General features: G+C 41.6%; 1 protein-coding gene across 1 annotated transcript; it reads right to left on the reverse strand.

The window, feature by feature from the left end:
* Nucleotides 1-1,264: 1,264 nt before the first annotated feature.
* Nucleotides 1,265-9,599, reverse strand: LOC146564047 (cytochrome P450 4B1-like). Its single transcript, XM_085291495.1, has 12 exons — nucleotides 9,307-9,599; nucleotides 8,998-9,142; nucleotides 8,848-8,892; nucleotides 8,632-8,759; nucleotides 8,374-8,498; nucleotides 8,111-8,265; nucleotides 7,901-8,007; nucleotides 6,926-7,116; nucleotides 6,652-6,785; nucleotides 2,440-2,504; nucleotides 1,987-2,069; nucleotides 1,265-1,634 (listed from the first exon to the last, which is right to left on the reverse strand). The coding sequence occupies exons 1-12, from the start codon at nucleotides 9,496-9,498 to the stop codon at nucleotides 1,457-1,459; spliced, it is 1,548 nt and encodes a 515-aa protein (XP_085147621.1). The 5' UTR covers nucleotides 9,499-9,599; the 3' UTR covers nucleotides 1,265-1,456.
* Nucleotides 9,600-14,224: the final 4,625 nt, after the last annotated feature.

Consider the following 14,224-nt stretch of genomic DNA (forward strand, 5'->3'; position numbering starts at 1 on the left):
GGAGTGGCTCCGTAAGAAGCATTTGAAAGTCCTGGAGTGGCCTAGCCAGTCTCCAGACCTCAACCCCATAGAAAATCTGTGGCGGGAGTTGAAAGTCCGTGTTGCTCGGCGACAGCCCCAAAACATCACTGCTCTCGAGAAGATCTGCATGGAGGAATGGGCCAAAATACCAGCTACTGTGTGTGCAAACCTGGTAAAGACCTATAGTAAACGTTTGACCTCTGTTATTGCTAACAAAGGTTATGTTACAAAGTATTGAGTTGTATTTTTGTTATTGACCAAATACTTATTTTCCACCCTGATTTACGAATAAATTCTTTACAAATCCTACCATGTGGATTCATGGATTTTTTTTTTTCACATTCTGTCTCTCACAGTTGAAGTGTACCTCTGGTGCAAATTACTGACCTCTGTCATCATTTTAGGTGGGGGAACTTGCACAATCGGTGGCTGACTAAATACTTTTTTGCCCCACTGTAAGTACTTGAAATCGTTTCAGTTCTGGCCCTTTCAGTTGCAATTTATTTGTTTTCCAATGTTAACTTGTCATATTTTAGTAATACGTGAACATCTGTTATAGTTACGTTTTCATTTCATATATAACATCGGTTTGTTTTAAGTGTTTTTCTTAATTTTCTGGAGTATAATGTGTAATGTTGATAATGCACAATGCAAGGTGCCACATGATTCATTACTGAAGAATGTAAAAAACAGTTTAAAATGGTTTTCATATCATTTATTTTGAAACTTTCCATTAAATGGTTTTCAAATTTAACTTTATGTGTTTCTTAGTTTGAGACTAGTTGGTTAGTCTATCCCCCCTCGTTTAGTTGACTAAGCAATTAATTGCCAGGAACATCCCTGGTGTGCAGATGATTTAGGTCGTGCTAATAAGAATGGTTATGTTACCACTGCCATTTCCAGCTGAGGGTTTTTTTTTCTTTAATCTGAGTGGAGATCTTGTCATTGAGAAACTGATACTGGGAACCTGAGCCACCACTAGGCAGAGATGGGAAGTAACGATGTACAAATACTTCATTACTGTGCTTAAGTAGAATTTTCAGGTATCTGAATTTGTGGTCATTTTTTTGACGGCTTTTTACTTTTACTGCTTACATTTTCACTGTGATGATGTCACTTTCATTGTGACATCATCATCCCATAAGCCAATGCAGGTTTCACAAGACATTTTTGAATGAGGACATATTTATGTATTTGTATTTGTAATCTCTGTTATTTTTGTAAGAAAAAAAACAACCCAAAATTGGGGAAATTATATACAATGTATTGTGACACATATTCTCTATGACAATTTCTCCCAAAAACATAAATTGCACGACAGAGTCCATGAATATATATATAAAAGCTTGTTACATAGTAGAAGTATTTCAAATCAACATAAATTATTTACTTTCTAAATACAGTAATTTTTAGCAGTTCTTGCAGTTAGTGCACTTTAGCTCTCTGCGTCTAAAGGTTTGATCTTGATGTGGATGCCATTGAGTGAGCGGAGAACCAGTCGGGGGATGATCTTGGGTTTCATAGTGGGCTCCGCTATGAGCTGGTATCGCTTCAGTGTCAGAGCTGTCACCACTTTCATCTCATTCATAGCAAAGTTCTGACCGATGCAGTTTCTGAGGGAGGAAAATATTAAATGTAAGAAATATACAAGTGAATATTCTAAAGAACTGAAAAATGATGAAAATAGTTTGATCCTTCTGAGATTAGGACATGAGGAATATGAATAGTAGGGATGAGTATAGTATGTTATTTTTTAACATTCAGGGCCAAAGGTGCTTGCATTTTAAATGGGATCAATCTTAAATTACAGTGAGTTCACCCTTTCCCCTACTTGCTTTAGCCCATCATAAAACCAGTTTTTATTGTGTTGATGTAAATGGGGTCAGTGCTAAGTTACACATTCACATACTTGAGACTACTACAAGCAGTCTCTATACACTGATATAGTTTCAGGTGAGGACAAACCTTGGCCCAGCTGAGAAGGGCACAAAAGCATGAGGAGATCTCATGGCAATGTTCTCTGGTAGGAAACGCAGAGGGTCAAAGACCTAATGTAATACAGGACAAAGAAAGAGAGCAGTGTTATGTGTATTACTTGTTTTCTGAACCTTATCACTCTTACCACTTGCGCAGAGAAAACTGCATTCTGACACACATAATATAGTAAGTCATTAAACCAGCTTGAATCTGTCCTGAGGTCCACTTTGGCACCAGGGACCTACCCACCTCAGCAAATACAGCACTAGTAATTAATTTAATGCACCAGTTTCATGATTGCTTCTTCAGTTATTTGATAAATTATTTGCAGCCTTTTGAGCAGAGTGCTGACAAACTTCATAATTTTATTTCATCATAGATTCTGTTGATGATGTATTCCATGTAGTAAGTTGTGCTGGGAATAAAATTGTCTTTACTTACATTAGGGTTTTCCCAGACAGATGCATTCCTGTGAATTCCATACACACTTATTCCAACAACAGAACCTACATTTGAAAGAAATGTGTACTTAGTTTATTATTATTAAAAGATTATAGGGTGTGTCTAGCTGATCATTATCATACAAACTAAGCAAACATACACCATATCCTCCTATGGCATTCCTAAGCCCATGCTCACCGTTTTAGTTCTGGGAAGGAGAGAGACTTTGCTTTACTGAAGAAAGGACTGGATAGTGTTCTTGGGCCTCACAAGCACTTTTCTGAAGATTATAAATATCAGATCTTGCTCGATCACTTGAAGTTCCCAAGTGACTGGATCAAAGATAAGAATAAATGTTGGAGATGTGGCTGGAATCATTCTGCTGAAGGCACGCTTAAGAAACCCTGCAGCACTTGTGGTGAGCAACACCTCCTTGTATAACATGTCCTTGCCAAGGGTAAAGAACAAAATCCCAATATTCTGACCACGTGTACTGCATCCAGTGTCATCTATGTTGACCATCCCAGTCACTCCGGTATGGTGACGTTGAAGGTGGTAAGAGTCAACTCCACAATGGGAAGAGGACCATGGACACCTTGCCGTGCTGGATGACGGTTCAGAGAGAACCATAAAATTGCCTGCTGCTGTGAAGTTCCTTGGCCTTGCCCAGACAGATGAGGTTCTGGCCCTACAAACCATTAGACAGGATGTCCTGCAGCTGAATGGGGGAAGCATATCATTGGAGGTGTCCACTAAAGGTAAGCCAAAGATGAGGCATCAAATACTGAATGCTTTCACAGCAGAACAACTGGCTCTAGCTGAGCAATCCTGTCCAGTGGAAACACTCAAAAAGAAGTACAGCCACCTACAAAGACTTCCCTTCAAAGGTTTCAGCCGGGTGAAACCTATGATCCTGATTGGATCAGATCACCTGCACCTTCTCACTCCTGTTTGACCGGTGATCCGGGGACCACCTGGAGGGCCAGTAGCAGTCTGTACTGAGCTGGGGTGGGCGCTACAGGGACTCGCCAAAAGTCTACCACATCCAGCGGATGAACAGGCATGCTTATGCTCGTCTTTCATCACACAGACACCACAGCTCTACAAAAATATTGAAAGGCTGTGGCAAATTGATGTCCTCTCTTTCAGAAATGAAAAGGAGGTCACTAGGTCAAAGGAGGACCAGTAGGAAATAGATATCCTTGAATCAAAGAACGGGTACAGTTAGCTACTCCATTGCTTCGCTGCAAAGACTTTCCTCAGGTGAAGGCACCTCAAGAGGCTGTCATGGCTCTTCAAAGAGCCAATAAGCATCAACTATGCAAGGACCCCAGCAGAGCACAGACATACAACCAGGAGTTCAAGACAGTGGAGAAGGCTGGCAATTTGATAAAGTTGACTCCAGAGGAGGTGAATGGTTCAACTAAATCCTGGTACATTCCACGCCATCTTGTGCATCACAACAACAAAACCTGCCTAGTCTTCAACTGCACCTGCCAGGCCCCATGCTACAGCGTGGGGCCTGCTGCCAGGTCCCACGCTTAGCCCTTTGCTCCTTGGCGTGTTACTCCGATTCCGCCAGCATGCGGTGGCCATAAGCTGGGATATAAAGGCCATGTTCCATCAGGTACGTTTGCTTTCCAAAGATCAGCCTCTGCTTCGCTTTCTTTGGAGGGATGGACAACAGGAGGATCCACCTAATGTGTATGAATGGTGACTGTTACCATTTGGCATGACCTGCAGCCTTTGCTGCACCACTTATGCTTTACAGCAGCATGTGCAACACCACCGTGAGGGGGAATGAAGATGTATACGAATCTGTCCACACTGCCATTTGTGTGTCCATGTGGACAACTGTCTCCAGTCGCTTCTGACTCCACACCAAGCTAAACAACTCCTGGACAAAACAAGGCAACTACTGGGCATGGGAGGATTTGAAATACTGCAGTGGGCCAGTAATGTGCCAAAGGAGGTGTCCTACCTGCCTACTACTGCCCGTTCTGACAGCTGTGAGCTCTGGCTGACTTCTTACCAAGCTGACCCACAAGAGTCGATGCTTGGATTATGTTGGCATTGCCCCACTGATACCTTGCCCACAGCACCAACTCTTCGCAATGCGTACAAGGTGTTTGCTAGCCAATATGACCCTGTAGGGTTTCTCCTTCCCTATACCACTAGAGGGAAGATTCTTGTACAGTCTATGTGGCTGGGATGAACCTGTCACCTGTGTCCTTTGTGCCGCCTGGGTAGAATGGAAGAAGGAGCTACCATACTTGCAGAGCATTACCATACCAAGGTGTTATATGCCACCTGTTAGTCAGTGCTGCTCTCACTGGAGCGCAGCTTGCTAAGATTCTCCAAACCTAGCTTACTCTACCGCTGCAAAATACTATCTTGTGGACTGACTCTACTACTGTGCTGAGTTGGTTGCAGTCTGATTTCTGCCATTACAAGGTCTTTGTCGGGACTTGAATTGCTGAAATCCAGGAGATCACTGGTTCTCACCAGTGGAGGTATGTCATGTCAGTGGAAAACCTGGCTGATGACATCACAAGGGGGAAGGGACTCTGTAGTCTTTCATCAGCCAGCCATTGGGCTCAGGGCCCCCAGTTTATACAACAAAGTTCAGTGCACTGGCCCTACTGGTAGGGCTGAGACTTCAGATGAGGGGTTGTTATGTGGCCTTGTCACAGTGGCAAAGTCTCTTACTCCAGCCCCAGGAACTTCACATCTTGGGAGGAGCTTGTGAAAGCCACTTACCATGCTCATCACGGGGCAGCTTCTCCTCCAATGACTGCCACTGATCGTGTGGAAGCAGAGATAGCCATCTTAAAGTCAGCTCAATATGTTTCCCTGAAGATGTGATGGCCCTGATGAAGGGAAAACCTCTGTCCCCAAATAGTCAACTTTGTTCGCCCTGCCTTCAATATGATCCGCTTACTGGCCTAATAAGGGTTGGATGTCACCTGAGATGTGCTGAAGGTCTGGACTCAGACACCATACACCCTACTGTGCTACCTCCCGAACACCCACTAACTAAGCTCCTTGTCCAGTACTTTGATGTGATTTTGTTGCACCCTAGTCCAGAGCATGTCTTTGCAGAGATAGGGCGCACTTATTGGATCATCAGAGGTTGACAAGTAATCTGGAGACATCAAAGACAATGTGTAGACTGCCAGAAATTCTCACCAAAATGGCCGATTTGCCCACAGGAAGACTCCAGATCCACAAACCTGCTTTCTGGTCAACTGGAGTTGATTGCTTTGGTTCCTACACGATCAAGATAGGCCGGAGGCATGAGAAGCGCTGGGGCTAAAAAATGTCATCTCTGTGGCCCATATTGGGTAGTACTTTAATAAATGTGATTGCTCTTAAGAAGCAGTATCAGGTTGATGCACTGCCTTAGCAAATTTGTTGTGGAGGAATTTGTGGCCAGCTTTATTACCGTTTAATCTTTATTCATGTTCTACTGTATTTCCTGTTCTTGATCGCAGAAACAACACCATATCACCCCTCCACATCCTCCTATACCATGCCATATCTCCTTGTACCTAAATAAACTCCACCTCTTACAATCTACTCCCTGGATGTCAGCCTCTCCTTCTGACCAATGATAACTATTGTAGCAAAAACCAACATTAAACTGATGTGCACCATTCTGTACAGTGAGGTTGCAGAGTGCATAAAAATCTCCAACGCTCTGCTGACTCAGTAACTGCAGAGCTCTAAACCTCCTCTGGCATCAACATCAGCACAAAAACTGTGTGCCTGGAGCTTCATGGCTCATGGATTCCCATGGCTGAGCAGTTCCAGTGAGTGTAATGTGTAGGCGGCGGTGTACTTTCTGCCCATATATATGATAATAATCTGGTGCCAACATTTAAATACTTCCATTTGGAAGAATGAAGAACTGACAAAGCAATTACGCCACACGTTTAAGAGATTTATACTAGTTTATAGAAAAGAAACTCTATGTGACAATACAATCAAATAATACCAACGTATCCTTGTAGAATAATAAAGTAATAAGTATTAAGTCGATATAGGTCCTTTATGGAAATGTAAAAAAATTTAATTTTTGTATCTAAAGAAAAACAACGTCGGTTAAGAGTTTGTGTTTACCATGTAGCATGAAATGATTCCAAAAGCATTATTAAGTGAAGACATTTAATGTTTACTCTTTGATAATAACAACAGAGTAAAATCACTGACCTGCAGGCACTGTTCTCCCATCACAAAAGGTTACAGTTTTGGTGGTTTTTCTGGCAATTCCTGGTACAGGGGGGTAAAGGCGGAGAGCTTCTTTTATGCACATTGTAGTGTATGGGATTTTACTGAGATCCTCCCTTAAAATGAGACCAACATGCAGTGTTAGTGAAGTCAACTAATAAGAAATCTTGTTTATATGTCTCCTAATAAAGTTTTGGTACCACAGAATGGCACCAACTTGTTTCCCTATTGCAATGTTGTCCTTTCACAAGCCTACCACTCCATGGTTTCCTTGTCATGCAAGGCCTCCATAATCTCCTTCCTGCAAATCTTCTGATGTTCTGGGTTGCAGGCCAGACAGTAGAGGATGAAAGACAGGCCACTGGCTGTGGTGTCATGGCCCTCAAACATGAAGGTGTCCACTTCTGCCCGCATATCTTCATCTGACAGACCCTGCTGGTTCTCATCCTGGCGTTGAAATAAAGGATATTTACAGTTGATGAAAGACAGAATGGACTGCACTATACTCTAACTGGGCTTCTCAATAAAAGTGCTTTGTTACTTTTGCTGCTCAGGCTCATTATATTACTTCATCACCCGACTTCAACTCAGCTTTAGCTGGATAACATTCATCCTTATACAGATACCTTTATAAAATTGGGAATTTATTCAGCAGCCAAGTATCAAGGTCCGCTGTTCTTCTTAAACCATATAAAGCACTAATTGTTTGTTTTTTAAGCAAACACCTGCCATGCAGTTAATTATTGATTTTAATTTTTCCTGCCAAGGACAACAATTTGCTATGATATACTCATAAAGGAAGCCAAGTCTACTAAGAGAATAAACATGCTAGCTGAGACAGCCCCTACAAGCTGCCGTTTAGAGAAGTTTTTGGGAAAGAAACTGGGCAAAACACTAACCAGTGTTGATCATTCTCTACACAAAAGAGATTTTGTATTCAGGTTGCTGCTCACGAGAATGAAAAGGCTGATCATCGTCTTTGTGTCAGAGGACATTAACATGCAGCTTGGCAACAGCATGCATCTTTGCTTATTTGCTGCATGCATATGCTATTTCAGCTTTAGGCCAGTACTTCAGATATCTGACACGATCTCAAGTTGGCACTTGCCTTATTTTCTGTATGACCTTTATGCAGGAAAACCCCAGTTTGTGACTTGCCTATACATTAAGCAAATCCTACAATGGGAAATGTGTTGAAGTAAGAGGCTGAAACTGATGACACATAACATACTCTTGCAAAGAGAAGGATGTCCAGAAAGTCCAAATATCTCTTTGCCTGTATTTGTCCAAGCTCCTTCTCTTCCTTTAGTGCTTCTCGCCTCTTTCTTATAACTTCCTCTTTAAAAAAGAATATAAAATGTAAGCATTTGTAGATCTGACACTATAATGTGAGGCTCACTGATTTTTGGCAACGGTTCAGATGAATCAAAGCAAAGCTTACCTGTATGACTGAGGGCCACCTGACGTGCTTTTCTGTATCTGAAACCATGTGGGCTAAGGTGGAAAATGAGGTCACTGTGGTACGGAAACATTCTGAGCCGAAGATCAATTAGAAAACTGAGGTCATAAACTGCTTTGATGTATGCATTTGTTCCACTGAAATGACAAAGGAGGCAAACATTAAATGCAGATTTACAACAACCAAAGACTCAACATAAAACTGACACTGTAAATGACTCTTTAAAAAGATTCATCTGGGCTCACCCCTCTGTCTGACAGTTGCTGTAGCAGCTGAAGGCACACTTCATAATGCTGTCCAGTGTCATGAGGCTCATGTGTTTAAACAATTCAAAAGGCTCATTTGTGCTTGCATAACTTTCCCACTTATCCTGCCAACAATGAGAGAACAGATGTGATCTCTCTGCAGGATACAGACACTGCTCCTGCTTTACTTCTATTTACTGACACGTGCTGACTTTGATTTTATTTATCAATTATGCAACTAAATTGTCTTCAACGTACCAACATAGTCTCAGCAGACTCTGACGTCAATTTTACGTATGGTTTCAAAACATCATAATGGAAACCTGGTGTTAAGAGCCTTCTGTGGCGGAACCACTTCTGACCTTCTGACACCAACAACCCATTTCCTGAAGAACATGTGCACGGGTGAGGAAAGCAGCAAAACAAACAACTCTGCACTTGAAATGCTGTTGAAGGGAGACAAATGAGTCTTACCAATCCAACCCTCAATAAACCGGTAGACAAAATCATCTTTTGGTTCTGTTAGGAAACATAACAAATAAAAATGGTGTTAGGGACTTTTAACTTTACTACACAGTTATAAATGTGCATCAACACAACAACTACGTAAAACATTTCTCACACCTGATGATGTCAGGATAGTTTTTGCATAATCTGGATGCTGAATATTGATGATACTGAGAAAGGGGCCAAACCAGATTGGGAAAACATATGAGTACTCCTGACCCCATTTCACTACCTTGTCCATATCGGTCCCATCTTGTTTAAACTGAAAGAGAAAAAGTACAACTGAAACACATCACAGCAGGCAGACTTTACACGCTGTCAACTGTGTGTCTCTGTTTGCAGAATGGTGTTCTCCAACATGGTGTGGTCAGCTTTACTGGACGGTTACACATGTTACAGCTGCTGCGAGTGTGTTGATACAGTTACCTCCAGAACATGTCCAAACAGCCAGTGTGGCGGCGGCCCCCAAAAAGCTTGGAAGTTCCGCAGTGCTTCCCTTCTTTTCGCAAATAGAATTGTTAATTTATACACCACGGCAAAAAGACAGAGCACAACAAAGACGTAATGCATGTGAGGCCAGCCCAGCTGAAACTCCGCGAAAGTTTTAGTTAGTTTCATCTTGCAGGTGCAAGTGTCTTCCGCCTCCGCGTGCAGGAAAACCTCCCCAACAAAGCGCAAAAGGTGATCTGAGCTCACCTTTCTGATAAGAGCTGGAGGTAAAGCGATGTTTTCAGTGCTGTCTCCGGTAGGCGGGGAGTCTGACACCCAATAAAACGCTGACTTCATGTCCTGACGGAACTGTCGGCGTTTTGAGCGCAGGAGTGCAACAGCAACATCATTACGGCGGTATATGAGAACTGGGATGATGAAGATGCAAATATGGGAAGAGCAGAAATGTAGGTTTTCCTTTTGGCTATTCTGTTTGCCTTAATTCCCAAAGTGTAATTGTGTCAGTTGGTTGTTGTACTTTGCAGCCAATAAGTTGGTTACAAGTGCTTTGTGTGCACATGAAGTCCAAACTCCAGTGAGTTTAACCGTACAATAAACTGTACAAACAGCTCAATCACAGTTTGGTTCAACCCTCACAAACATTATCTCAGCATAAAATACAATGTGAGAACATATTTGGCATCTATATATTAAAAAAGAAACTGGTTTGCGATGCACATTTTGTGTCTTAACACCCATACTAAATGTAAGAAGCAAATCATATGCCAGACCACATCAGAAAAACAGTGTGGGTGACAACCTTGCTAAATTTCCTCTGTACTGGCTGTTGGACCACTTCCGATGTGTCAGGCTCATTTAAACTGTTAAGCTCAATCTAAAACCTTTTGCTGAGAGGCAGAGTTTGTGATCTGTGTTTTTATGAGCAGTAATGGTACAGCCAGGATGCTTCATGTTCCACCCTGAAAACTAAAATAACATCAAAATCAAAGGTGGAAAATCCTAAATTAAAATAACAGTGGCAATTGTGATGAAGTGTTTTGAAAGGATCAAAAAGACTGTCCTGGCTAGCATGGACTCTTTACTTTATGCATATGCGTATAACATGTAACACCACAGTGCATCAGTCTACTGGTGAGTCACCATTTGCTCTGATGTTTGACTGAGATCCCCAGCTACCTGTTGAGTTTTTGTTGTGTAGGATTCAGGAGCCTGTGGCCCCTACCTCCTGCATACCAAGTGAGCCAAAAAGCTCAACGTCCTCTGTGGTGCTGGTCTGCACCGATCAGCTGCCAGTTACGGCTGGTGTTCAAAACAATATTGCTTCTTCACATAGGACTACTTGTGCTAATGCTGGAACACACTCGAATCGACATTATCTGCCCCAGGCAATAGGAAGTAGAACAACAGGGGCTGTGAACTCCCAGGCACCTGTGCCTAATACATCTACCCTGTTTAGACCTCGGCAGTGAGTGTCAATCGTCGGGACAACGATTCAAACACCAGGGGTAGATTGTAGTGGGTTACATTTAGTTCATGTTGTTTCATACATGGTGTCTGTGAACACAGCATGAACATTCACCCCTTCCTTTGCTGTTAATCAAGAGTCGGTTATAAGGAACATCTGTGGTCTATTCTTGACCTCTCGCAACTTGCACTCATTACTGTTCAAGGTGGCAAAGCTCACAAGCTGTTAGGTATTACAGACTGGATTCATTTCCCGTGACAATTGATGATTTTGTGTAACTGTTAAAGGGTGATAAGTGGGATCCTCATGGGTTATCTACAATTTAGTGTATAGTAGGGTGGACCCCAGATGACAGTTTTCCCTCTTTTGTTACAGGCCTCACACTGCTGCTGTCTTGTTCTAGCCTCGTTGTAGTTTTACTATTGTTAATCAAAAATCAAATCGAATCAAAATTTATTTATGTAGCACATATTAAAAACAACAAAGTTGACCATAGTGCTTCACAGTCAGTAAAAGCATATAAACTGACATTGACTGGTTCCTTGTTTTATGGTATTTTACACATCAAGAAAGGGGTAAATTGCACCTTTCAGATTGGAGTGAGGTTTGCAGTGAGACTACACGGGTGAGTAATTGGTGGCACTCCCCCTGCAGGTTGCCTCCCCAAGTGGGCGGTCACCACCATTTCGTTTCATTATTTTATTTTTACTTTATTAACTAACTCGGCTAGCACTGTGTCAGCGAACCTTGTCCTTTTAAATAATGTTTATTAATAAAGTGTTTTAAAGAACAAGGTAGCAGGGCTGCCCTGCTACCTAAAATGTTTTTTTTCTGCTCTACACTTTGAGTAGTTTTGTCCTTACTTTTGCTTGTTAATAACAAGCCTGTGGGCTTTTGTAACTGGTACAACATTTGCACTAGCTACTGTAATCTCTCCTGGGGTGTAACCCCCTCCCTGGGTGGCATTATCAACACCATTTAATCACATTTACCGGTATTCTGCCTTCACACCACCACACATGCATACAGAATCAGTCCAATCATCTGTGAAAATGCTGTGAAATGACTGAAGCTGCATTTAATGCTGTCAGACTCTCTGAGAAGCTGCTGCTGTTACTCAGACTCACCCTTTCTCTGTAACTGAGTTCTGAACTTCCTGTAAGATAGACCCCACTCAGTCAGAGTTGAAAACCAGACATCAAACATCAGAACTGTGAGCATTGGTATTACTCAGGGGCACGTGCTGAGTACACTGCCACATGCTGTCTTCACATATATGAGTGTGTGCACCACCTGATCAATACCAGAATTATAACATTTGCATATGTGATTGGGCCGATTACTGGTAGGGACGGGATAGAGAAGTGATAGGACTGGTGGCCCGGTGTCAGGAAAATAATCTTGCCCTAAAAGTAGAGAAGGGCAAGAAGATCATTACTTATCTGAGGAAAAGACACTCCAATATACATCAGTCACACAGAGGTAGAGAGGCTGAAAGCCTTAAATTCATCAGGACACACATCTAACAGTTTCTCAAAGATGCTGACTCTCAGGTTACCAACAGAAACATCAAGGACTGTGACCTGGACGAGCTGGAGCCATTCACTTCCATTTTTAAAATTTTTTTTTTTGTTCTTTTACTTTGTTGTGTTCTCGATGTCATCACACAAGTTCTGTTTTGGTCTGTCACAAGATGTGTCTACATCTGTTAAACTGGTAGCTGATAAGTAGAAGCATACTGATTGCAAAGAGGATTAAAATACATTTAGAGGACTTAGCATCTGAGGCTCAAAGTGGCAGGTATGGTTATCTGAGTGATTCATTACGAAGATATGGTGGGTCATTGAGTTATGTTTTTGACGAATTTGATGTAAGGTTGTATTTTTTCTACAATTTCAATATTTTTTTTCACTCCTATAGAATGTTGAAAATACTATTAAAGGAAAGCAAAACGTACTTTTCTGTCAAAACACAGGGCTGATTTCTATCATGAAATCATATAATACAAGTGTATTACTGACAGCAACCTTTTCATTCCATATATTAGACCAGCATCATATGAACCTAAGTGTCTTGCATTTATTCCGACAAGCCACTAGGTGGTGGCTTGTGCACAAAGGTCAGCATCCTGGCTACACACTTACATCGTTTTCCATATTGTGCTAAGCATATGTGGCATCACATGAAAGTTTTGCTTCAAGCTTCTAAAATTTCACAGTATTCTGATCATATGTGTTCTTTGGTTTTTCAAGTATATTACTTTTAAAAGGTTTGTTGCCCACTTTACCACCACAGGTGTACTGTCACAGTTTTTTTCTGCTCGACATTTAAGTGAACTTTTGCTAAGCACTAACAGAATACAGCTGAGTATACACTAGCACAAGAACAAATACCAACTTAAAAGGCAAAATAAAAGGTTAGTAAAAAGAGAATTAGGATTTAAACTATTCTAAATGTCATGTAGCATGTTAGCATCTCTCACATGAAACAGTACAGTGCAGTTTATACAACGTATTACTGTTTTGAACAAATCCAGCAATGGTTATAAGTTCTCTGTGTCAAACATGTAATCAGCTGGCTGTAGCTGGTTAATAAAGACTGTGGCCATGTTTAAGTCCACCATTAAATTGTGTTATATCTTATATAGTATAGTGGTTTGGATTTTTCTCTTTCAAATGTGGACAGAACAGACGTAGTAGTAATTGAGAGGAGAGGGTAAGTGATTTATAGCAAAGGTTCCTAGCTGGAATCGCAGATTAAATGCTGTGGTCTCAACGCAATATGCATTCTGACCACAAGGCTGCCACATAACATTGTTGTTTCTTTTTGATGTGGTGCCTGGTCTGACATCGGCCAAAAAGTCAAGTCAAGTCGGCTTGAGGTTATTTCTGCATGAGGCAGCGACAGAAGATGCAATGCATTTTGGGAGTTTTCACAGGAAATTCAAGTGATCAGTTATTAGGATCTTAAATCAGCGAAAGGTTGGCAATCTGAGATAAAAGAAAGAGGACGTCATTTCATTTTTATACAACCTGTACTGGTGACTTTTTGTCCTTGTGGGTGTGTGGATTTTGTAATATGACTGTAAATAAAAGAGTACTTTTGACTCATGAGCCTTTCTGGCCCTTCTTGATACTTTCACCCATCGTGCATGAATTGCAGAAGGGGATTTTAGCATGTCTTTGTGACACTTCTGCACACGCTTTAACGACTCTTGTTGTGAATTTGCTCCAGCACCTGGCCTGTCTAACAGCAGAGATAGGCAGTGAAGCTAAAGTCTCGCCCCCCATATTCACTTGCATCTCTGCCTACCTAAAGCAAGATGGTGAACCAGGTTTCTGGTTTGCAGAAATATGTACACTTGCTGTCTAACAGGCCTGCAGGAGACTGGTGCACAAAAGGTGTAAATGAAAACAGAAACTTTTTCAA

The sequence above is a fragment of the Mchenga conophoros genome, linkage group LG11 (genome assembly GCF_057382185.1).
Source record: "Mchenga conophoros isolate Kocher_MC1m ecotype Shallow Benthic linkage group LG11, M_conophoros_male_GT1.1, whole genome shotgun sequence".
Classification (NCBI taxonomy): Eukaryota; Metazoa; Chordata; class Actinopteri; order Cichliformes; family Cichlidae; genus Mchenga; species Mchenga conophoros.

Bases quoted from the DNA above. Each gene is read 5' to 3' on its own strand.
- LOC146564047 (XM_085291495.1), bottom strand. From the start codon at position 9,498: ATGAAACTAACTAAAACTTTCGCGGAGTTTCAGCTGGGCTGGCCTCAC. The intron at 9,143-9,306 runs GTAACTGTATCA...TTTCTCTTTCAG, and splicing joins TGTTTGGACATGTTCTGGAG to TTTAAACAAGATGGGACCGA. The intron at 8,266-8,373 runs GTGAGCCCAGAT...TTGTCATTTCAG, and splicing joins AGCAACTGTCAGACAGAGGG to TGGAACAAATGCATACATCA.